Raw genomic sequence first — 24,828 nt, forward strand, 5'->3', positions numbered from 1 at the left:
GCTTATATGGAAATCTGTTTTGCCAGGCTATTTAAATACTTAACGTGGTTTATTATAAAATTATTGTTTGTTGGGGGATAGGGGATATTGCGAGGGGCAGATTTTTTTTTTTTTTAACTTGTTAGATGAAAAAAAAATCAACTAAAAAAGGAAAAAGTTACAGACAAAGCTACTCTTTGGTTCCAAAATATGCTAATAGATACTGCATTACTCGTCTAGCAGGTCAGCTCAGAGTCTATATTTCTTTTCAGGTACACCCAGGCCAGCAAAAACAGCCCGAGGCAGGTATAAGGAAGAGGAAGTGCACACCTTCCCTAGCAAACCCAGCAGAAGAGGAGGTGCTTTCGGGATGCCGCAGCTGTCCAGCCCAGCCCTCAGCACCCCGGATGGAGCCCAGTCTCCCCGAATGCTCCAATGCTGGGGCAGGGCAGCAGGCAGAAGGTTTAGGGGGTGGTGTGTGTTAGGGAGAAGCTCCCTCCATTGGCTCGGCTCCGTCCAGGGGCGTGGAGGGGCGGAGGGAGCCGCGGACCTACCGGAAAGGGGGGAGGGGGTGTGCGCGCTTGGACTCCGCGGGGTTGGTGGACAGTCTGGCATCTGGCTCTTGGCCGCTCTTGGCGCGTCCGCCTCCGCGCATTGTTCTCGGGATCGGTGGCTCCGAGTGTCTGCGGCTAACCCTAACCAGGTGCCCCGGATCGGGTCTCTGTGGAGGTGGTCTCCCGGGGGGGAAGCGAAAGGAAGGACAGCCTGTGCCTTTCGCTCTAGCTGCTCCCTGCGCCCCGAGGGCCGGTGCGAATGGAGGGACTTTGGAACCAGGTCCCTAAGATTACGGTCGCTTGACACTGCAGTCTGGGATTGAAAAAGAGCAGCAGCGGGTCGAGAAAGGCGGAACGAAGAAGTAAACTGGTTTTTGCCTGGTGAAGAGCGTCACGCCCCCACTCCCTAAGAAAATCCACTCTGAAAAGAGCGGGCGATCCAGCGCGCAGACTGCGGAGCGGGCTGATACTGGTGGGAAGCACTGAGTCATCTGTCTCACCTGGGGTTTAAGGTTGGTTCAACTCTATTTGTTTTATTTCCCATCCCAACAGGTGCCAAGTGCTGCTGGCCTCGACCTAATGGGCAGAACGCAGCTTTCTGGGGTCTACCACTCTCATCTTCCCGTCCTTCCCCACTTTGATAGACCGTCCCCCTTTGGGTCCCTGGGACATCTGCACTGTTTTTGTTTTTGTTTTGGCACGACCTTCCCCTCTCCTCCCCTTCTCCTCTCCCACCCTCAGCGCAGCTGCCTACCTCTCTCCGTTCTTTCTCCTTGGTGGGTGGTTGTTTAGGTCCGGTTGCGGAAGACTCAAGTGCCATTATCTGGCAGGACAAACAACAATGAAGATGGATAGGTAGTACAGAGAACCTTGGGAATTGGGAAGCTTCCACTGTGCGGAGTGCTTTTCCCAGGAGTTAACTATTTTGTCGATTGTTGGTTTTCGTTTACGAATTCGGGTAGGGAGGAATAACCGATTTAGAGTGTCCATCTCTGACTATAACCCAGAATGTTTTTCTCATCGATTTGGACGTCTGAGGTGTCATGTGCCTCTAAGATGCCTCATAGTTCCAAGGTCTGGAAAGGATCTCAGAGACTGGCTAGTTCTTCCCAACTCCTCCCCCAACACTTTTTACCTTTCCACACACACACACACACACACTACATTTTACAATTGAGGAAAACAAGGTAACTCAGTTCCTCGACCAAGGTCACCCAGGTAATAAACATTCTAAGTGGAACTAGAGCCAAGGTCATTTCTTTTAAACTCCAGAGCTGGCGCTCCTGCCACGGTGCCAAGGCCACCTCCTATATGCCTGCTGAAGAGTGGCCCGAAAATCTAGTAGAAATCTGACTTAACTGTACAAGCAACGTAAACAATGGCTGGTACCAAAGAGAGGTAAGGAATGAAGCCCAGGAACACACGGGGCATCCTTCCAAACTCTAACACCTAAGCTGGGTGAGTTCAGGTGAACTGCAACTCTGCCCTTCTTTTAAAAAAGTCATTTCAACTAGATGCTCTTAAGTGTTGGAAGCAGGTCGAGAGAGTCCGAAGGAGAGGGCAGTGAGCTGAGTCATGCACTTACTATGCCTTGTGTGTAACATGCCCATCTCCACGAACTCCACTGGCACCTGCACAAAATAGTGTACACACGTACTTATGACTTATGTGCTGCGTATGTCTATTCTGTGGAGTCCTAGTTTCCAAGGAGCTTATCTCGTGTGTGTACATAGAGATTTAGTGCTGGATGGGATGTAAAGTGTGTGTGACCAGGGTGTTAAAAGGAAAGAAGTGGGGGGATGCTATTGTGTTCACCTTTGGATGGTGATATGTGGAGTCAGATACATTATCAACAAGCAATTTTTCCTACCTCCACAAAAATAGTGCTTAGAGCAAAGCATGTGATGATCACACTTGTTCAGAAGCTAGGGGAAGTTGGACTGTGGAGCTATTTGTGTTCAGAGAAACAGGAAATATTCTCAATTGACATAAATAAAAATATTGGAGAAAATGATTGTCATGATTTGGGAGGAAAATGACAAGCAAAAATGTGATTTACAAGTTCATGGAATCATAGGGTTGGAAGAGAGCCCAGAGGATCCCAAGCCAACTCACTACCCTGTGTATGAATTCCTTGGATATCTTGAACTACTTAGAGACTAGGTTCTCCCTCTCTGAACCCCTACCTCAGAGGCAGCCTGTTCATTACTGGAGAGTTCTATTTCAAAGTACTTCTACAATGAACTTGAGTTTCAGAAGCACTTGCTGCTTCTGCGTTTATATCATAATATGAAAGAAGTTGAATCTGGCAGATTTTGAGGGGACATTATTATAAGTTGTCCTCCTATTGATGATTTTGACCTATGAAAAGGTACAGAGCAAATCTGAGTTCCTAACTATAAGTTCTGTGAAGGCTAGGACCTGCTTCTTATTTAAGACACTCTATTTTTAGCAAGCGATGGTTGCTGGCACTGAGAAATGTTTTTTTAATTGAGTTAAGTAAATGTTTCTTTGCATGGTCTAATAACCTTTACTTTAGATTATAAAGCAAAGATCAGGAAAGTGGTCATTGATCAGTACATTTCTTATTCTCTTATTTCCCTTGGATTTGGTGACATTTCTAGTCAGTAAATTTTGAAGCTTCATTGGATTTCTGTTCATTCAGGACTAATATTATTAACTTCTTGGCATTTACTTTCCGCCACATTTTTTTTCCCATGTCCTTTCCTGTTTTAGTCACTGATCCCATTAGAATGTCATGGTATGCATATTTCCATCATAATTATAAAAGGCATTTATTAAGCTTCATTGAAGTGACAGGTAGTATGTGTAACTTGGAAGAAGGACACAAAGAGACACAAGATCTTATCTAAGAATCTGTGCTACTTGAGACAATAAGCAAAGTACACTGATGTGACCAAAAAAAGAGGAAAAAATGACATAACTTGAGAATACAATATTTTCAATATTTGACTACAGGAAAAATAGTACAGCCTGATGTGCCTAGTATTCAATCCGAGTCTGTTGTCAGGTAGAATAGAGGAGGAAAAAAGGATACTCTCATCTAATGAGATTTCTTATAAAAAATAAGATTTGAATGACAGAAATAGGAAAGATGTTGAGCAGAGGAGGATTTGTAGGAATTGAACCTTTGAGAAGAAATTAATAATTTTCTAATGACTCAACTTTTGTCTAGGTTTTTATATTTTATAAAGCACTTTCCTCACAATAATACTTTAAGGAGGGGGGTAGTTCCCACTTTAAAGTTGAGGACACTATGTGGGATATGTGTGATCAAAAAGCTCATAAGTGGGCCAGCTGCTAAGTGTCAGAGATGCTTCCGCCCTGATCTGATTCCAAATTCAGTGCTCTTACCACTGGAGTGCAAAGTCTAAATGGTGTGCAAGTCCCCCTGGTTGGAGGGCTTTAAGGTAGAGTAGGCAGGGTCTGTAACTTGATCCAGAGTACAATGAATGGAAGATATCAGTAGGAGAGTTGGTGGCTTGATTAGTTTTTGGTAGGGTCTTAGGTTAAATGAACCCTGTCTTTTTCATTTGTTTTAAAATGTATGACCTTTCATATAATTAGTGGTTGAATCCAAGAGCCTTCTCTTTCCTTCTGCTGTTCTCCCAAATATTTAAAGCATTAATATTCCCCAGTTTTAAAATTTTCAAAATGATAGATAAAATAATGATGATATCATGTAATATAGGAATGATAGACAAGAAAAGAAAACACCATACCCATTGAATCAGGCCATCTGACTTTAGAGCCTGGTCAATCAAGCAAACCATCCAAAAATATTTGCCATCCATTAATTGTATGAATAAATGACTGAACAACCACAAAAAACCTGTGTGAATTTGGGCACAGGTCACTTAACTTCTCTTCTTGTTGCTCTCCCCACTTCTTTTTGTGAAATGAGTTACTTTGGACTAAGTTAGACCCTTCTGGCTTTGTGAGCCTGGAATCCATTTTCCTTGCTGCCAACTCATACATTTAGAGGAGTTAGAGTGGGAGTCTTAGGGTTAGGGAACCCTGGTTTGTTCTGGAGAAAAGAGAGAAGGCAATAAACACTAAAAAACATAGTTGTCCAATGACTTTGTAGATGCATTATTTGTTTGGGTTTTTTTTTTAACTTATTGATTTTTTTTTATTTTTCAAATTTTATTTATCCAAATACACATAAAGATAGTTTTCAACATTCACTTTTGTAAAACTTTGAGTTCCAAATTTTTCTGCCCCCTTTATCTCCTCCTTCCTAAAGACAGCAAACAATATAATAGAGTTTAAATATGTGCAATTTTAAAAACATTTCCATATTGGCCATGTTGTACAAGAAAAATCAGATCAAAGGGGAAAAAACTATGAGAAAAAAACAAGCAAACAAACAGCATTTGTTTTGGTTTTAAATGAGTAGAAGAGGACAGAGAAAAGCAAAAATATTAATATTTTAATATGAAAGAGTTAAATATATATCAAAAATATGTAAAACTTTGGAAACATGTGCTCTTCTTAGCTACCTTCCCTCCTCCTGAACCCCCATTTTTCATTCTGTAAATACATTTAAAGAGCATCTCAAAGGTCAGATTCTTTGGAACCTAATTTTATTTTGGTTCATGAGATGTTGAAAGCATTTAACTTGAGGTGCTCTTCAGAAGACTAACCTAAATTCTTTATTCAGTGATCACTGTTGTTAAATTTAAATATGAAACAATTTCAGTAATATACTTTATATATCTCCAATATCTGGACATTATTCAACTGTTCCATGTAGAAGGATTTTTCCTTAACATTAGATTATTTAAAATATGTCTTAAAATCAGAATTCATTTGGTAAAGCATTACATTGCAGTGTTCTTTTAGAAAAGGAAAAATGTGTGATGTTTGTAAATTTTTATAAAATGTGTGAGAGCATAAAATTTAAGGGAGAGTAAACAGGGACAATTAATCTTTAATTCAAGAACCTTGTTTGGAGAATGTATTTTAAACAGGTTTCTCTGTGTTCTGGCACTATAGTAAGTATTACATAATACAGTGGAAATAGAAAATTCCACCTGCCACTAAGAGCCATTACTGAATTTTGTTTTCCTAGCATGATGAATAGTCTTTAGAGAAGAATTTGTTTTATCAAAGGGTGTCATCACTGTGTTATTTTTTTCCAACATAACTATTCTGGCTTGAACCTTTCACTGACTTTAACTGTTGTCCTCTGAAGTACTTGGACCCATTTTTAAAATCAAAAGATAAGTTATTCTCCTGAGAGAATGGAATATTCCACTCTTGTAAAAGATGGATATCCAGTGAGAACAAAGGGTTAGTGACTGTCCTCACCCAGTGTACTTTCCAAACAATATATCATGTGACTTAATTCTTTCATAAATACTCCTTAAGGGCACAGAAGGCAATTTCCAGAACATTTGATAGTGAGATATGATTACTTGTTTTTGCTTTTCTAATTAGCATGTTGCAAGAGTGAAACTCAACATTTTGAAATGATGAGGAGGCAAAGATCCACCTAGTGAAGGAGCCTGGATACTGCAATGAATTTGAAATTGCTTAAGAGATTTTAATCATCTCCTAGAGTTTGTTAGTTGAACTGAAATAAAGGATTTTACTCTTTCTTACATTGGTATGAGCAGTGGAAAGAACAGTTACTTGGAGGCATTTTTGAGTCTTGTCTTTTCCACATATATAACTTTGCTTAACTCTTAATCAATCATCAAACATTTACTAAAGCCTTACTATGTGCTAGGAGGCAGCTAGATAGTTCACTGGCCTAGAGTCAGGAAGACCTACAAATTTGTCCTCCAGAGACTTACTAGCTGTGTATCAACTCAAGTTGTTTTAATCTACTGGATTACTACTTTAGTATTTGCCAAGAAAGCCCTGTGGACAGCATGCTCCACAGGGTCATGAGGTGTTGGTCAGGAAGAATCAGACATGACTGATGGCTGAATAACAAGCAAATACCATGTGCTAAGTCTTAAATTGAGGTTACAAAGAATAAAGGAATTCCTACTCACAAGACATAGGAGGAAACAATTACATATTGCTACATAAATATAGAATCAGTAAGAAAAAAACAAATGCAAATAGATAAAAAGTAACCAGATACAGGGGTTCGGTGGATAAGAAGGCCAGGCCACAAGTCAGGAAAATCTAAGTTTAAATATTGCCTCACATACTTCCCAGCTGTGTGATCCTGGGGAAGTCACATAACTCTATTTGCTGCAGTTTCCTTATCTGTGAAATGTACTGGAGAAGGAAATGACAAAACATCCTTTGACAGAAATACCAAAATATCTGTTTTTGCTCTTGGTGACAATTGCTAATCCTACTGTGATTGTTTTCTATATGTATCACTAAAGGAAATTCTAAGCGTCAGCAAAAGAGTTTAATTAAATTAAAGATTTTTTTCCCTATCCAAGTTCATGAATCAGGACTTTTCGGACTCATTACCTCCAATATATGTCTCACTGGAGTTGTGTCTTGAAGAAAGAGTGAGACTGTGAGGTGGAGAGGAGAAAATGAGTGTGTTCCAAGTCTGGAGGATAGCCATTAGGGGACAGAGTGATAGAAGGTAAAGGGTTGCATTTTGTGCAGAAGAGATCATTTGAGCTGGATTGCAGAATAAGGGAGCAGAAATAATGTCTACTGAAGTTAGAAAGGCTAGTTGGGGCCTAGTTGTGTGGGAACAAGTAACCAGTGAAGTTGAAATTAAATGGATTGCAAGTTTATTTGTTTTTTTTTTTTTTCTGGTATAATGGCTTAAGAGTTGAAAATTACACAACCTTTTAACGGAAATCACCAAGAAAGAAATTAGACCTTCCTTAAAGACTGTAAGATTTTTGACCCCTGATGGAAACTGCCAATATTATCTGGGAAGGGGGTGAAATTTCAGAAGACCCTCATAAATTTGGAGGAGTTCCCAGAAAGTCAGGCTTAAAAGTTGACCACTCTGTTATTTATGCTACTATCATGGTGCATTTCTTTCTTAGAAGATTGACAAGGTATCACATTTCTGCAGTGCACTATATCACCAAGTATCATGGTAAAGGAAACGGGAAAATAGCATCTTTTAGAACTTCAGGTCTTCAAGGGGCTGCCTTTGGATTATGTTAGTCACTGAGTGTAGAGTGCTGAAAAGAACACTGGAGCTGGACTCCAAACTTGATTGCCACCTACTACCTGCTTACCCTTGTGAAACTTGGTTTATTTCCCTTAGCTTCAATTTCTTTCTGTAAAACTGGGGTTTTCAAATCCACCAGTATAGTTCCTTCCCAAAATAACGCCTATGAAATGGTGGCAGTCTGTTGAAGAGTAATTTGACTTTCACTTTTTTTTCCCTGATGGAAATGTGTATAAGCAGATAAAAAGTAGCATTCCTTAATATCCTTAATTAGGAATAAAGATGAACAGAGTCAAAAAAAAAAAAAAAAGGAGTATAACTAGGAGGAAAATTACAAATTACCAAGTAAAATGGTTTGATACTTCAGCGGAAAAGTGATCTCACTATTTATTGTCAAGTCAATAAGCATTTATTAAGTACCTACTATATGCTGAGCAATTAACATATAAAGAAAGGAAAAGAGCTTCCAAAGCTCCAAGGAGCTCACAATTTTTTTTTATTAAAACTTTTTATTTTCAAAATATATTCTTGGATAATTTTTCAACATTGACCCTTGCAAAATGTTCTAATTTCCCTCCCCTCCTCCCCATCTCCTCCCCTAGATGGCAAATAATCCAATATATGTTAAACGAGGTAAAAAAATGTGCTAAATTCAATATATACATATATATTTATAAAATTATCTTGCACAAAAAAATCAGATCAAAAAGGAAAAATGAGAAAGAAAATAAAATTCAAGCAAACAACAATAAGAAAAAAGAAGTGAACATGCTTTGTTGTGAACCACACTCAATTCCCACAGTCCTCTCTCTGGGTGCAGATGGCTCTCTACAATTATGAGACCATTGGAACTGTCCTGAATCATCTGAGAGCCACATCTATCAGAATTGATCATTGTATAATCTTCTTGTTGCCACGTACAATGATCTCCTGGTTCTGCTCATTTCACTTAGTATCAGTTTGTGTAAGTCTCTCCAGGCCTCTCTCAAATTATCTTGCTCATCATTTCTTATGGAATAATAATATTCCATAACATTCATATACAATAACTTATTCAGCCATTCTCCAGTCAATGGGCATCCACTCAGTTTCCAGTTTCCTGACACTACAAAAAGGGCTGCCAAAACATTTTTGCACATGCAGGTCCTTTCCCCTCCTTTAAGATCTCTTTGGGATACAAGCCCAGTAGAAATACAGCTGGATCAAAGGATATGCACAGTGTGATAACGCTTTGGGCATAGTTCCAAATTGGAGCTCACAGTCTAATGGAGGAAGAACATGCAAACTGTAAAAAAACAAAGTACAGACAAAATAAATTGGGGATGATCTCAGAAGGAAGGCACTAAGATTAAGGACTGGGAAAAATTTCTTGCAAAAGGTATGTTCATTCCAACCTATTTATGCCTTTTCAGCTACTATTGCCCTACCTTCCTCCTCCCATCAGTTTTCTACTGTCTGACCACAATGGCCAGGAAGGCCTGCTTTGGATCTGTTGGAATCATATCAATAGCATTGGGTTATCCACTGGTCTCCCTGCCTCTGAACACATGACCAGCTCACCTTTCTAGTAATACATCTTTCTGACCTACTTTAAGCTAATTCTGTTCAAAATATAGCAGACTTCTTATGTCTCTTGTGTACCTCTCCATTGCCTTTTGGACAACCATCTACCCAAGGTAGATGTCTGAAAAAAAAAGTCCAAATACTGCTATAAAAGAAGATCCCTCCCCTAAACTATGTCCCACCCCCATCAGGTTCATGGTCTTTTTGGAATCTAGCCAGGGAATTAGAAGCTAGTAATTCCAGGATGTTAGGTAGGATTTCTTTCACAAAACAAATATACTTTCAAAGTTCAATCATGATATACTGGAACTTTGTTCATTCTCTGTTTCATTCACCATTGTGACTCTTCTAGACCTTTTCCCACAAGTACCCCCCATCTCTTTCTCTTTCCCTTCCTGTTCGCCCCCCCCCCCATATTTAAAGGCTGCTGCGTGGGGTAATGAGTGCCAGATTCAGTTCTTCCTCAGATGATCCCTTTCAACCTCAGTTCTATGATCAGTCAAATAGAAATAATAAACACCTACCTTACAGGGTTGTAAAAATCAAGGATCAATATATCTAAAGTATTTTTTATAAATCTCAAAGTACTACATAAGACCGAGTTAATATTGTTATTAGCTGATAATAGCCTCCTTTTTTACTGAGAAAATTAAGGTTTTCTTTAAAAAGTTCCTTCAACCAGACTTCTCATGACTTCATTTATTCTCTTGTCTTTGTCTTAGGGGAAGAGGTTTGCCTGCCCTTTGCTAATATTTCTCTGCAGGTGCCCTCCATTCCTTGCTGTTTCCTTGGGACCCCAGTAGTCTCAGCTCCTCTAATTCATGAATCTTCCATCTGACCCTTCCTACTGGTTCCTTCTGATCTGCCTACAGATTTTCAGACATCTAATTCTGAAGGAGGTGGAGGAAGGTAGCAGGAAGAGGAGATCCTCTTTCTCTCCTTTTCTCTCCTCCCCTTTATGGCCATAATTCTTGAGAAAGTTGATTATGCTTCCTGCCTCAATTTCTTCCCTAACTGACTTTTGAGAAAAAAATGAATGAGGAAAAACCACATGTAAAACACATCCAAAGGGCCAGATATGAAGATTTTCCTTAGGTAACAGAGCAGAAAATATAATGTGCATAGATGTCTCTTTGAAATCAATCTTTTCCCCTTTTCTTAGTGGTAATCCACTCAGTTGTAGAACTCTGCCTGGAAAGAAGCGTTCCTAATTGGTGGATGATGGAAAACTCACCCACCACTAAACCTCACTGGACCCAGACCATACTTCACCTCCAAACCAAATTTCATTAATCTTAGACATCACATAGGGAAAATGTTAGTATTTGGCCCTGAGTAGGTGCGTGGTAACTGCTTTTTTCCCTTTCCATTCATGTTTTCTCAAAGATCATCAGTGACCTTTTATTCTTCACATTCAAAACCTTTTTCAGACCTCATTTTTCTTGACCCATAGTTGAAAAGGACTAAGATGTCCATAAGAAGGAAAATATCCATTAGTTATCTAATCCAAAGAGTCTCTTTTGATGAGTACTCAGTTTCTCACTGTGACTTCAGCATTCTTCAGCGTCCATGAAAGAAAGAGCAAAGGGAAAGAAATCATTGATTTTCTAAAACTTAGTCAGAAGGAATACTGTCATATAATTAGTATTTTATTTTCTACAGAATTTGACACTACTGACTACCTCTTTCTTTTTAATAATCCCTTTTTCCTTAGTTTCAGATTTACCTTCATTCTATTTTAGTTTATTTTTTATTTTATTTCTGCATGGTCCTTCTTTATCTCTACCAATTCACTGACTCATTCCTGGTTCCTTAAGGTAGACACCCCCCCCCCCAGATGCTCCTGATGGCTCCCTTTTTGCTCTCTTGGTAATTTGGTTTACTCCTACATTATCTAACCCTTCTCTGCAGTTTCTAAATCTCTATATTTAACCTTGATCTCTTCTGGGTTCCAAAGCTGCATCTCCAAATGCTAAAAAGACATCTCCTTCAAGATTACCTACCAGCTTTATATAAAAAGCTATCTTGATAATACTCTAATATTTGGGCTAGAAGCTCTTTTTAAAATCAAAAACTCTTTGAAGCAAAGACTTGAGTTGATGTTCACCAAGACTTTACAGGTAAATAAATTTTAAAAAGGAACAGAATGGGCTAGATTAGAAAATTATGACAATATTATATAGTCGGGGGACATATAGTTATGAAGCACTTTGAGGTTTATAAAGGACATTCTTCAGCACACTTCTATAAAGTAGAGTAAGCATTATCTTCATTTTATAGATGAGGAAATTCAAGTTGGGGATGTAAAGTGATTTGTCCATGTTCATACTTATTGGAAAGGGCAGCTAATGTGATGCAGTGAATAGAATGCTGGACCTGGAGTCAGGGAGATTCATTCCCCTGAGTTCAAATTCAGTGTTTGAGGCTAGCTATGTGACTCTAGCCAAGACACTTAACACTGCCTCAGTTTGCTCATCTGGAAAATGACCTGGAGAAGGAAATGAGAAAACAACTGTCCCAAAAACCTCAAATGGAGTCACAAAGAGTTGAACATGACCAAAATGACTGAACAATAAAAATACATGTTTGAAACTGGTATTTGAACCCGGGTCTTTTTACTCCTGAAGTTCTTAATGCTGAACCCACTCTGGGCAAGCATCTCATCAGAATATATACTTTCCCATATTCCTTCCAACACTGACTAGACTCTACATGATTTTAGAAAGTATGGACAGGATATTAAAATATACTTTGAATCAGCCCCCGTGTCTCTGTTTTACTCATTCTCTTGTACAATTTGAATCGCCACCTGAAACCTCCTTTTCTTTCCCTACTGCACCTGCTTGATCATAAATAACATCTTAGTCAGTGATTTAGAAGAAGGCAGCTTTTCATCTTGTTCTTCAGCTTGTCTGAAGCCATTAGGCATGGCTTTCACATCAATCTGTCCTTTGAACCACAAAAAGTTTGCCTCCATCACTCCTGAATCAATCAGGCTGAACCTAGCAAAACAGGGTCTAGAAAGGGCATGATCTCTAGCTTAGGTGCCCTTCTGAGATATTGTTTTCTACCTAAGCAAGGAATTTCTCTCCTAACCTTACCATATTGCTAATTAGAAGGAAAATTGTTTTTAGTTACCATGAGGAGAAAGTTATAGAAAGATCAATAGAGCCCTTAAAACTAGAAGAACCAGGCATGTTTGCAAAAAACAAAACGACAAAACAAAAATCTATAATTTTACCCATCCTTCTGTCTGTCTTTTCTTTGTCTCTTGGATTAAAAAAATGTATCAATTGACACAGAGCTCCTTAGGTATTCTTCAATTACAGCCCTATTAGTATCTGAGGATTTCCTTTGTCACCCTATGAATTTTATGTATTTGAAAACATGATTCTGAGGAGTCCATAGGCTTCCCTAATCTGACAAAGGGAGTTCTATGATAGCAGAAATTTAATACAAATAGATGTGTAAGTTTAATATCTTTGTCTAAAAGACAATCAATTTAGTTTTCCCCTTTTTTGAACTCTATTCAACAAACCTTTCAACCTGGATTCTTGGATGTCTCTTTGTTGGATACTGACATGTCTTGGCACCGTAGATTTTAATAGATTCATTAACATTTCCTTTATTAACATCCCACCTTACAAATGCCCTGGAAATGTCAAGAATCAGTATTCAGTTTTGCTGGGGTTCTATCCCCTGCCAAAGCCCGGAAAATAAGCATCCTCTGAAACTTTGGATATGGTATGTTCCTTTTCTGTTAATGTAGGTAATCTTTGAACTTGGGCGGGGGAAGAAAAAAAGGGGTGGGAAAAGATGTTTTTCTGTTTCTCTTTCCCTCATGAAGACTAACTATAAACAGGCTCTAATAGCTTAAAACTACACTGCAACTTTTGGGACATTGTGTATTAACAACAATAAAGTTTGACTATATGTTATATATAGGGTTTTGTGGAGTGACCTGTGAAGTTAAAAACCATTTAACTGTGGTAAAAAATGGGCTCTGGGTTTTAAGTTGTTTACAAACTTTTGAAATACAATCCATTTGTTTGGGGACTAAATATACAAGAATAGCCTCTGAAGTAGTCATTTTGAAAGTAAACCAAATGAAAGATTATCTTTTGTTATTTGTACAGTACAAATTCTCACTTTCTCCAGAAAAGATTAAGTGTAGAATCATTGTGGAAAGTGAGTATTTAACTTGATATTTTGAGCCTGTCAGGAGTTCTTAACCTGAGATCCACAGACTCCTTGGGGGTTCATAAATATATTTCAGAAAAATACATGAACTTGGAACTTTTAATATGTTGATAACTATATTTAAATATAATTCTTTCCTCTATAATCCTATTGTTTTATTTTATTTTGCTCAAAAGCATTATTCTAAGAAGGCCTTCTTAGATTTCACCAGATTAACAAAGGTGTCCTATGACCCAGAAAAAGTTATGAATCACTGATTTAATTGGAAGATTTTTTTTTTTACTCTAGGGGAAAAAAAAAGAACTAAATACATTTTTACTCTGGTGTGCCAAAGTTAAGAAAAGAGGTAACAGTATTAAAGATGGACTGGTGTAGAGAGGGATAGATATTAAAAAGTTTAAAATGGAGGATAAAGCATTTTGAAGGATGAAGAAACTGATAAAGGAAAGGAATCTAGGCCATTAGGGTATTTACTAGTTATGTTACTACAGATGCGTCCTGGGAAACCAGAGAAAGTACAGTCTTGAGAATATATTTGTGGTGACTTTTTGACAGTCTGAATTGCCAGTTTTCTAATGTATGCTATACTTGAAAATTTGAACTACACAAGCCAACATACAAGATATTTCCAGGGACACACACAACCGTGGCAAAAACCAGACCAGACCTTTCTAAGTATATTGCTGTAAGCTAAAGAAGTCTCACCTAGTTATTCTCACTTTCTTGTCACCATAATCACTAAGAAATCTCTGATTGTGCTAACATTTAAGAAATAAAGCACCAATCATAGAAACAGAGGCGAGAGGAATCAGAACACCTGAGAAAGGTTTCAAAAACTTTGCTGAGATACTCTAGAGATAGCATGATAGAGATTCCATAGTCTGGAATTCTACATACTGGTGATATGATATTGGCAAGGAGCTCTGGAAGCAGTTAAATTCCAGATTAAATTTTGATTTTCATTACTATACCAGTGAAATCACAAGTCCCTTTACTCCCACCAGAAAAAGGTGGGGGAGGGAATGGAGAAAGTCATAGAGAGTCATACCAGAATCATAGACCCACATAACATTTAATTCATTGATCTTTAATGAATGTATTAATATAGTTTCTTTTTATGAAAGAAAATTTTGATTCTTGATTTATTTTGATACCTGGAAATTAATATGAAATTTACATTAAGGCATGTTATACCTAATCATTTCTTTTAAACTCTTATCTTTAAGGAAAAAAACAGATTTTTAAAAATTCTTTCCAGGATTCTCTTTCCTGATAAAAGTTGTCCTTTTTAATTTTAGGATAAACTACCCAAAGCGTTATTTTCAGTTCTTTGAACATTAATATATTCCACAAATTCCTTAAATATTAAAATATTTATTTATAAACTAGCACCAGGCTGGTATGTAGGCTCAAGTAATACATCTAGGTTTTGTGAGTCTGGATCCATGACAGGAAGAAAAAGGCTTTATTTAAGTGGATATCCTCCAAGATTAGCTAGGTAGTTCAATAGATAAAGGATTGGGCCTAGAATCAAGAAGCTCTGAGTTTAGATCTGAGTTTATTTATTTATGTCACTGAGCAAATCACTTAACCCCTGTATATCTCAGTTTCCTCATCTGTGAAATGAGGAACATCATACTATACCTACCTTCCAAGATTGTTGAGAGGATCAAATAATTATAAAGTGTTTAGCAAAGTTCAGGACAGAAGATACTATATAAATGTTAGCTATTATTATTATCTTCTATTCACACTATTTATATTCTGTAAGTTTATTGTTCTGCCCCCAATTAGACTGTGAACTAATTAAGGACAGGGACTATGTTTTTGCCACTTTGTACCTTGATTACTTAGCTCAGTGCCTAATCCATAGAAAGCACTTAATAAATGCTTAATTGAATGAATGCTGCTGTTGGTAAAGTTAATACAGCAGTCTTTCATGATCACTACAAGTAAAGGAATCCTTTTACTTGAAAAAATAGAAAATAAATTCTCTCTTCTATGTTTTTAAGCAATCTAAGTGTTCAACAATAGAAGAATTATGAAATAATGTAATTGCATGTTAATGTAATAGAATATTATAATTCAATTAAAACTCACAAATAGTAATGCAAAAATCTTGAGGGGAAAAAAGCGGGATTATATGAACGTCATACATAATACATTCCCAAAATCCATTTCCACTTCCATTCACCAATTTGGCTGTAATGGAAGTCTAGTAGCATAGTAGAGGGATGTTCATGGGTGAGAAGGCAGCTGAGTCATGGTTGTGAAGCCCAGGAGACAACTTGGAGGTCTTGAAACATAAACTAACTGAGTACTTTATATGTGGGTTAGACCAGAGTCACTAAGATCCCTTTAATTTTGTGGTCCTCCTGTATAGACAGCTGATTATTAATAATATTTAAGGCTTAAAACCATCAGAAGTCAAATTTAGGTAAGAGGAGATTCTACCAGGGATTCTTAGGAAGAAACTGAGATCTCTTCACCTTTCCTAAATCTTCCTAAATCCCTCCCTATGTAAAGATAGAGCCAATTGCTTAAACCTTTTCTCAAAATAAGAGCTGTATTTCTTCCAAATAATTTCTAAAAGAGAGCATTGAAAGGACCACAAGATCCAATCTCTTGATTCAATGCACAAAGTTCATTATTCTTTGCCCAGGTTATCTTTCAGACTTAGAATGCTTTCTTTCTCACCTCTGCTTCCTTCAAAGTTCAAGGCAAATACTTCCTTGTTAAGAAGCTTCTCCTAATCCACCCCACCCCCCAGCTGCTAGCATTTCCCCTAAAATTATCTTATGTATATTTTGTATATAACAATAACAAATAGCATTTGTTCATAAAATATGATCATATATAAAATTATGTAATATATATGACAATAAATTATATATTACACTATAATATCATATAATATATAATCACATATTATTATATTATAATATAATAATAATAGCATTTATGCAGTATATATGATTTGGTGTCAAATTCAAATAGAAACAGCATCCACCAAACTGTAGATAAGGATATCTCTGCAGCCTACATATTGAGTTAGAAAACCACATGATAACATTATGTATGTTCTATTGCATTTTGTTCATTAAATATTTATTTATGAAATTAAACATTTTTATAATTGTTTATAATATAATAGTATATATTTTATATACTTAAATATAATGTATATTACATATATATGTATAAAATATAATATATTACATATACTATATAAATATAATGTATATTGTATCTATAATTATATGTGATATAATTATAAAATAATAATAAAATTTAAAAATTAAACATTTTAAAAATATTTCCTAATTACATTTTAATCTGATTTAGGAAGGAGTGTTGAACGGAACCAAGTATTTAACACCTCTTCTTTAAGAGGTGTTTGTGTGTGTGTGTGCGCGCACGCGCCTGCCTGCGCCTGCCTGTTGTCTCCTCCTATAGAAATTTAAGACTGTATCATTTCTGTCTGGATGTCCAGGCTTTAGGACAGTGCCTGGAGCATAAGAAGCAATAATGATAATAATATAATAAGAGACAATAATAATAATAAGCATAATAAATGCTTCTGGATTGATTCATCTGAACTGGTTTTCCTTGAAGGCACAGAATATACCAAATATTAGATCCCTTGATCATTAGACAATACTAAATATCAATAGCCCCTGTACACACCTGGTAATTTGAACTGAAAATAGAATTCTGGTTTTTAACATTGTATATTATTCAGAATAAAGTTTTTAGCAGTAGTGGATAAATACGCATATATACAGTCTAAGTGAAGTTCCCATCCACCTCCAAAGGAGGTTTCAGAGTCTATGAACTTCAATTGGGAAGTAATTACATCTTTATTTTCACTAAACTTGGGTTTCCTTTGCAATCCTCTGTGGTTTATTTTGTACATTTAAAAGCATTATTTTGAGAAGAGCTAGAATGCCAAAGGGAAGGGGGGAAGTCCATGACACACAAAAAGGTTTAGAACCTTTGGTCTTCGTGGGCTTTGAATTCCTTGCTGTTTCAGATCCTTCAGCTGTTGGAATCATCCCCAGCTGTCCCAACAATGATGACCCGGGGCCAGGCTCCTCCATGTGGGGAAATTCTCACCAAAGACTTGCCTCCCATCAGTGGTCCATTATCTCCTATTGAGTTCCACCCCAGCCTTAGTTAGCGGATGGTCAGGAAGGACAGCCCACTTAATCTTGGGTCTCCCTTTTTGCTCTCTTTATTTTTGTAAAAGGAAAGGTGTAGGGCCGGATCCTGATGGACGTTTTCATCCGCCCATTTGGCCCTCTGCTGCCTGGCTCTGCCCACCCGTGGCACGTGGTCTCACCATTCTGTTCTTTTTACCACTCTCAACCCTCATTTTCTTCTCTGTAGGGAATCAAACCCAGCTTGAACAGATGCAAGGAGTGAATTTTCAGACAAAGTCCCTTGACTTTTCTCCATTTTGATGCAAATCTATTTTGGCAATCTTGAAAGGGGGCGTTAGTACAGGTTGCATTCTCCGTGGAGCAGCCCCCTCCCCAGCTCCTCTGCCCTGCCTCCTCTCCCCACTTCTGGGCCCTGCCCGGCCCAACCACGGTGGACAGCTTCCCCACATTGTTTACCTACTCAATCGCCCGGTCTTGTGCGGCTCTGAATGTCTCCATTGTCCAGGCCTGCTGCTAGGAGCAGAGAGTCTGTGCTCTCTTTGGGCAGGGCATTATGTCCTAGGAATCTCACTAATAACTTAATAGCCCTAATTCACCCTGAGCTCTCTCTGAAAAGTGCTTTGTGAGTTTCCAGGCACACAGATGGAAAGAAGCTACTTATCTCAAAGATGTCACATTACTCCTTGTCCCTAAAATAAGATGCCTTCATAGACTGGTGTTGACTGAGGACTGGGGCTTTCAAGAGAGTTTCTTCCCAATAGGATTTGACACAAAGAAGGGAAAATCAGTAGCATCTGGTCTTCCAATGAAGACCAGAGGCATTAAATCTTTTTTGCTGCTAGACATGTAGCATCTGCCCCACTGCATGCATGGACAAATTAATTTTCTCAATTTAGTCTTTTTTTTTTTAAACCAACTAATTTGCCCAAACAACTAGAAGCTGAATCATTTTAATTGATTTTTTTTTAACTTTACAATTGGGAATATACATTTAAAATGGCATTTGCACCATTGGGTTAAATAAATATTTTCTTGTATTTGATTTAGTGAGCTTAAGTTACTAAGGGCATTTATGTGTACGTTTGTTTGTTTCTTTTTGATAAACTGGAGGAAAAAAAGTTATCTTTCTTGTACCAATCCCTTATCACACTTAAAACTCATCTTTGGAAGTGCTTTCTCCCTCCCTTCCCATTATTCAGTATGTACTAAGGGTTGTTTTCTCTTTATTGTGTATTACTGATAGTTGTTTTCCTCCCTTCTCTCTATTTGCCCTCAGGAAAAAATGCCTCAGACTCCTCCCTTTGCCGTGATGTTTGACAGCAGTGGATATAACAGGCCCCTGTATCAGTCCAAAGAAGATAGCTGTGAAGGATTGTATTACCATGACAACAATTTGCTATCAGGATCCCTGGAAGCCCTCATCCAGCACTTAGTACCTAGCATAGACTATTATCCTGATGTAAGTATCTGAACACCCTTTCCTCTCCCACCCTTCCTCCAAAGATGGGGATAGAGAAACTTCACAGATATCATAGAATTTGAATCCCTATGACTGAGAATTGTGCCACATGCATTCCTGATGATCTAATTCAATACCTTGAGGCTAAATTGGCAATATGTATTTGAGTTAATTTTTTAAATTGTATTATTCATTTAAAAATTATTCATTATTCAAAAATATTTGTTTTTATCTCTCCCACTTCTCTCTACCTCCCCAAGAAAGAAACAAAAAACCATAAAAGTATAATAAAGCAAAATATATAAATCCCCCATGGGTCATGTCTAAAAACAAAGTCTTCCCTAAAATCAGACGACTGAGTTCAAATCTAGCCTCAGACACTTCCTAGCTGTGTGACCCTGGACAACTCACTTAACCCCAATTGCCTCAGCAAAAATAAAAATAATTTTTTAAAAATATAGTCTTATTCTGCATATTGATCCCATCATCTCGTTGTCATAAGATTATCATGTTTTTGATTTATTTATCAGTCCTCTGGAATCATGGTTGATTATATAGTTAATCAATATCTTTCAAAATTGTTTTTTATAATATTAATGTTATAATATGTTATAATATGGTTTTGCTCATTTCATCCTGTATCAGTTCATCTAAATCTTTCCATGTCACTTTGAAGCTGTTTTTTTACTCATTTCTTTTAGCACAGCAGAATTTTCAGAGGTTACTATTTTTCCAATTTGTTTAATTTACTGAAGCCTTTAAAAGACCCCTAGTTCTGTTGTCATGCAAATGGAGGCTCTTCCTGACTCCTGTCAGAATGGTCCTTGTACATTCTCTATCTTAAGATTTTGGGGCTTAGACCTGTGGTGTCATTGTTATTGGGAACTTGCAAGCCCTATCCATGGACAAAACATTTTAGAGAAGTGTCTAATGAATAGTTAAATGGCTTGCCCCTGGGTTATTTGTGTTAGAGATTGGCGAGATTTAAATCCAGCTCTTTCTAATTCCAAGGTGTTCTCTCTCTCTCTCTCTCTCTCTCTCTCTCTCTCTCTCTCTCTCTCTCTCTCTCTCTCTCTTTCTCTCTCTCTCTCTCTCTCTCTCTCTCTCTCTCTCTCTCTCTTTCTCTCTCTCTCTCCATCCCTCCCTCCACATCCATTGATTCTCCATTTCATTTCTATTACCATTTCTGACTATTACCATTTCATTTCTGTTCAGTAAGTCCTAGCATTGTAACCTTATGTGTAAATATAACCTTATGTGTGAAATATAATATATATGTATCTACTTGGAGACAGAGAGAGAATGGGCTGTATGAAAAGATGGTAACTTTTAGCGTTTAGCATTTAAAAGATTCAAACTGAAGCCATATTTCATTGGTGGTTGTATGGATCTTTGGCTGTGAGCCAGCTTTTTTCTATGGCCCTCTCATTTTTTAGAATTATCCTGACTTACTGAGAAACTCTTTGTGATTTGTGGGAGGGGGTATTTGGGTAAGGAGAGGCAGGGTTATTAAGTCCTCATTAAAAAAAAAAAAAAACCACCCACCCACCCCAATTGGACATCTTGGTCATTTTCAATGCTTTTTAAAATGTGATAATCCCTAATAAAAGATTCCATGAAAAGAATAGCCTTCTTTTTTGCTGTAATGACTATTGCTAAGCTCTGTGTGTTTATGATTTCTTGTAAGGTCTTTTCAGAAATAATACCACATGGTTACTTATAATCAAAAGTAAGAAGGATTTCTTGTTCAATTCCTTAATTGTTTATGAGTTGCTTGAGGGAAAAAATGAAACTCTGTGGGGTTCCTTGGTTCATAGAAATTCTGAAAGGACTATAACAAACAGTCCTTGCCTCATTACTGGCTTCTCAGGAGACAAGAAGTTTACAGTAAAGTATACAGTGGTATGTTGTACTCAAACTCAGTTCTTGAGCAAACAAATAGATTACTTGACAGACCTGCTTTCAAATGTTCTAGCTCAAGCATTCCTTTCAGTGTGCTGCTCATAGGGTGTGTTGTTTTTTTCTTAAGTTTAAAAGGAGTTAACTTATTATATTGTAATTAAAAAAAAATCTCGGTGCACGTTGGGTTGGGTTTTTAATACAAGTCTGGTAACTTTAGAGGAATGTCACATTGCCTATTCTCACATCTTCAAGACCAAATACAAATATCTGCTGGATAACCTTAGGAGCCAAGCTCTCAACTCTCACTTCCTTTTTAAATGTGATGAGGATTTCTCATGTGATTGTGTATTTATTAATTACTACTAGGTACCAAGCACTGGAGCTACAAAGACAAAAACAAAACTGTCTGGTTCTCAAAAGAGCTTATATTCTATCCACCTAAGAATATATAGGGAAAGAAAATCCAGGGTTTAAACACAACCCTTAAAGTGTATATTGAGCTAACTTAGCTGTAATAAAATACATAACTCCATCATGCACAGTACCTCTTATTCCAGCTTGAATTCTATAGTTTAAAAATTCATACCTATATACATGATATTCATAATATATTGCAAAGTTACTACTGAATTGATGATAAATTCACTATGTAGGAGACATATATTTTGGTAGGAATGTGAACCTGCGATTTCTCTTAACTTATATTTACCTTTTTCTTTTGCCCGCAGAGAACATATATATTTACCTTTCTACTCAGTTCTCGTTTGTTCATGCATCCATTTGAACTAATGGCCAAGGTCTGCCATTTGTGCACTGAGCACCAGAGATTAAGTGATCCCACCATGGACAAGGTAAGAATGAAATCTGGAAATATTAATTCAGTTTTATTGCCAAGTCCTGTTATTTCATAGTGTGACCCTTCTGAACTTTATGTACTATTAAGAACTTAATAATTCTTAAGCTAAGTAGACATAGTATGGAATTCATTAAAAGCAAATATCATCTCATTTGATCCTCACAACAACCCTGGAAAGTAGGTGCTATTATTATTCCCATCTTACAGATGAAGAAACTGAGGTGAACAGAGGTTAAGTGACTTGCCCAGAATCACACAGCTAGGAAGTATCTGAAGCTAGATTTGAACTCAAATCTTCCTAGTTCCAGACTTAGCACTATCTTTTGTACCACCTAGATTCTCCAGTTAATTAAATTAAAATTATTAAAATAGCATTTTATGTAATTAACAAAGTGCTTTTTTACAGCAGCTTCATGAAGTGGGTAGTGCAGAAATGTTTGTCCTATTTCACAGATGAGACAGCTATCATGCCTAATCACACAGCTAGTAAAAGACAGATCTGAACTACAGTTTACAGTCCAGAGTTCATGCTACCATATTGCATCTCATCATGAGTCTGCATAGATCACAAGGAATGGTTTAAAAAAAAAAAAGTGGGCAGGGAGTAAAAAAAAAAATGCATTAGATTGTTTCTGGTTGTATTCCTTTATTTAATTATCCATTTGAGAGTGATATAACAAAGGAAACCATGGAAACAAAGACTCATCCCCTAATTTTAGTTTCCTCTCACCTACATTCCCAGCCAACAGAATTTTTATTTACATGATTATTCCTTAGTAGCCTTCTCTGGTGGAAAGCGATGATATGATTTTTCTTTTTTTCTTTTTAGAGCCAAATTCGAAAAATCGCACCCAAAATTCTTCAACTCCTAACAGAATGGACTGAGACATTTCCATATGATTTTCGAGATGAAAGAATGATGAGGAATTTGAAAGACCTCACTCATCGAATAGCCAATGGAGAGGAGGTTGGTGACCCTAGTCTGTTAATTTAGCCCAACTAGAGCAAAGAAATGTGGTAAATTGTGCTGAATGAGCATGTTGAACTCAATGAGCTATAAGGTATAGACAGGAATGTCTAGATTTTCAGTATAAGCATTTACTCTTCAATTACTACAATCAGGGCTTGATTTATTGTTTTCTTGATTATCTAGACTTAAGAAAGTGATGAGAAAATATTAATAATGCTAATTAAAAGTGTGTCATGTGTGTATCCCCAAAACCGGTTGTTAAATTTTTATTGACTCACTCTTGGGTCTAGATTCTACAGCTCTAGAATGTTTAGTCTCTGCTAAACTTGCTTTGTTTTTGATCAAGACTTGAAGTGTGTCAGAGTTTTGCCTTGTACATCCAGTGGAAAATGATTGTTTTAAGGTATTGAGACTGAACCTGAGATTTTATTGGTATAGGAAACTCCCTAGTAAGGAAATTTTTTCTGCCTTTAAGAGTTGACATCTTCATAACTTAGAGTATCAAAAATCAGCCTAAAGCATTAAAGGTTGCCCATCCGTTTAAAAAAAGAAACACACACTATTTATTAAGTGCTTATTATGTGCTAGGCACTGTGCCTAAGTGTTAGTGATTAAAAAAAAAAAGGTAAAAGGTACAGGTTCTTTTAACAAAACTTAAATAGGAGTGAAATAGATAAATTTGGGAATAAGTCAGGGCTGGACAGGCTATTATTAGTGATGGAGCAAAGGGTGTAAAAGAATTAAGGAAACTTCACTTTCTGAAATATGTAACAGAAAAAGAAAAACTTTAGCGAAACCAACCAACATGTTGGTCAACTATGACAGCATATGATTAGCTTCCCACAGTGCCTCTAACATTGACCATATAAACATTTTTCATCATCATTGTCATTATTTCCTTTTGTTTTCTAACCAATTTTTAAAAATCATATGAATTTTAATATTTTAATTCAAGTATCCATTTGAAAATATTGTAGCATTTAGTATTAAAAAAAACTCTCGTAAACATATTATACTAAACTAAAGCATGGTGAGGGCAAGGAGGAACTATAATATAATTTTTATTGAAATTCTTTCCAGAAGGAATTTCTTACTGGGTTTATCCATTGCTGACTGAGTTACTGAGTTTGGTTTTTTTGTTTTTTTTGGTTGTTGTTTTTGGGGGGAGCTGCTGATTTTTATCCTAGTTGTTCTACTGCTCTTATGTACTATTGATTAAAGCTGCATCATGAGTGGGGGGCAAAGGTGAATTGGACAGAGGGTCACACTACCACTCCATTAACTTATCATTTTATAGTTTCATTATTTTCTCTCTGTGTTGCCTCAAAGTCAATAAAAACAATGGCCTGGCTTTGTTCTTGTGCTATCCTTGATCTAATTTTGTGATCTTGGGGGTGACTATTTAACCTCCTGGACCTGATTTTTCTTCATTATAAAATGAGAATTGTGACTAAATGGTTTTCAGAGCCTCTTTCAACTCTAACATTCTAGGTATCAATCATTAGAAGGTGTCAGGTTTTTCCCTAGATTGGAGATGAGACTTTTTACTCATCAATGATGACAGTATCTTCAAATATTTTTTCCTAGTAAATTTTTCTACTAGGACAAATCTATATAATTGGACTTACTGTGTTGTTTTTTTCTCCAGTGGCATCCCTTGTAACTAAAATATGAATTGAAGCTGATATTGGTAGTTATGTGACAAATAACTCTAGATGATAGGAGTTATTTTTATATTTAAATTCTGACTTTCCAGTTAATTGCTGTCATCAGTATTTAAAATTGGGGAGGGGGAGTAAATATTTGACAGTAAAAAAATGAACATAGAAAAACATTTAACAGGGAGTTAGGCTTCTATAACTGAGCTATGTAGGAACAGTAATTATTCAGGAATGGAAATATAAAATGCTCTCTAGTTCTTTGTTCTCTGAATGGCCTTTGATGACTTTCTCCATGTGTTCACAATCCTCTTCATTTATATTCTACTTCTCTCTAAGCAGTACATTAGCATTCTTTTCCATCTTAGAACTTCATTTTACCCCCCTTGATT

At 36.9% G+C, this 24,828-nt stretch overlaps 1 protein-coding gene across 1 annotated transcript in view; it reads left to right on the forward strand.

Moving 5' to 3' along the window:
* The first annotated feature begins 572 nt into the window (after positions 1 to 572).
* RASGEF1B (RasGEF domain family member 1B) overlaps positions 573 to 24,828 on the forward strand; it is a 41,374-nt gene continuing 17,118 nt past the window's right edge. The window contains exons 1-4 of the mRNA XM_012551985.3: positions 573 to 1,045; positions 18,868 to 19,050; positions 21,681 to 21,803; positions 22,638 to 22,775. Of these exons, the coding sequence (XP_012407439.1) occupies positions 18,874 to 19,050; positions 21,681 to 21,803; positions 22,638 to 22,775 (438 nt within the window). The 5' untranslated portion in view covers positions 573 to 1,045; positions 18,868 to 18,873. The remainder of the gene's footprint in view (positions 1,046 to 18,867; positions 19,051 to 21,680; positions 21,804 to 22,637; positions 22,776 to 24,828) is intronic.

This window comes from Sarcophilus harrisii, chromosome 6 (assembly GCF_902635505.1).
Source record: "Sarcophilus harrisii chromosome 6, mSarHar1.11, whole genome shotgun sequence".
NCBI lineage: Eukaryota > Metazoa > Chordata > Mammalia > Dasyuromorphia > Dasyuridae > Sarcophilus > Sarcophilus harrisii.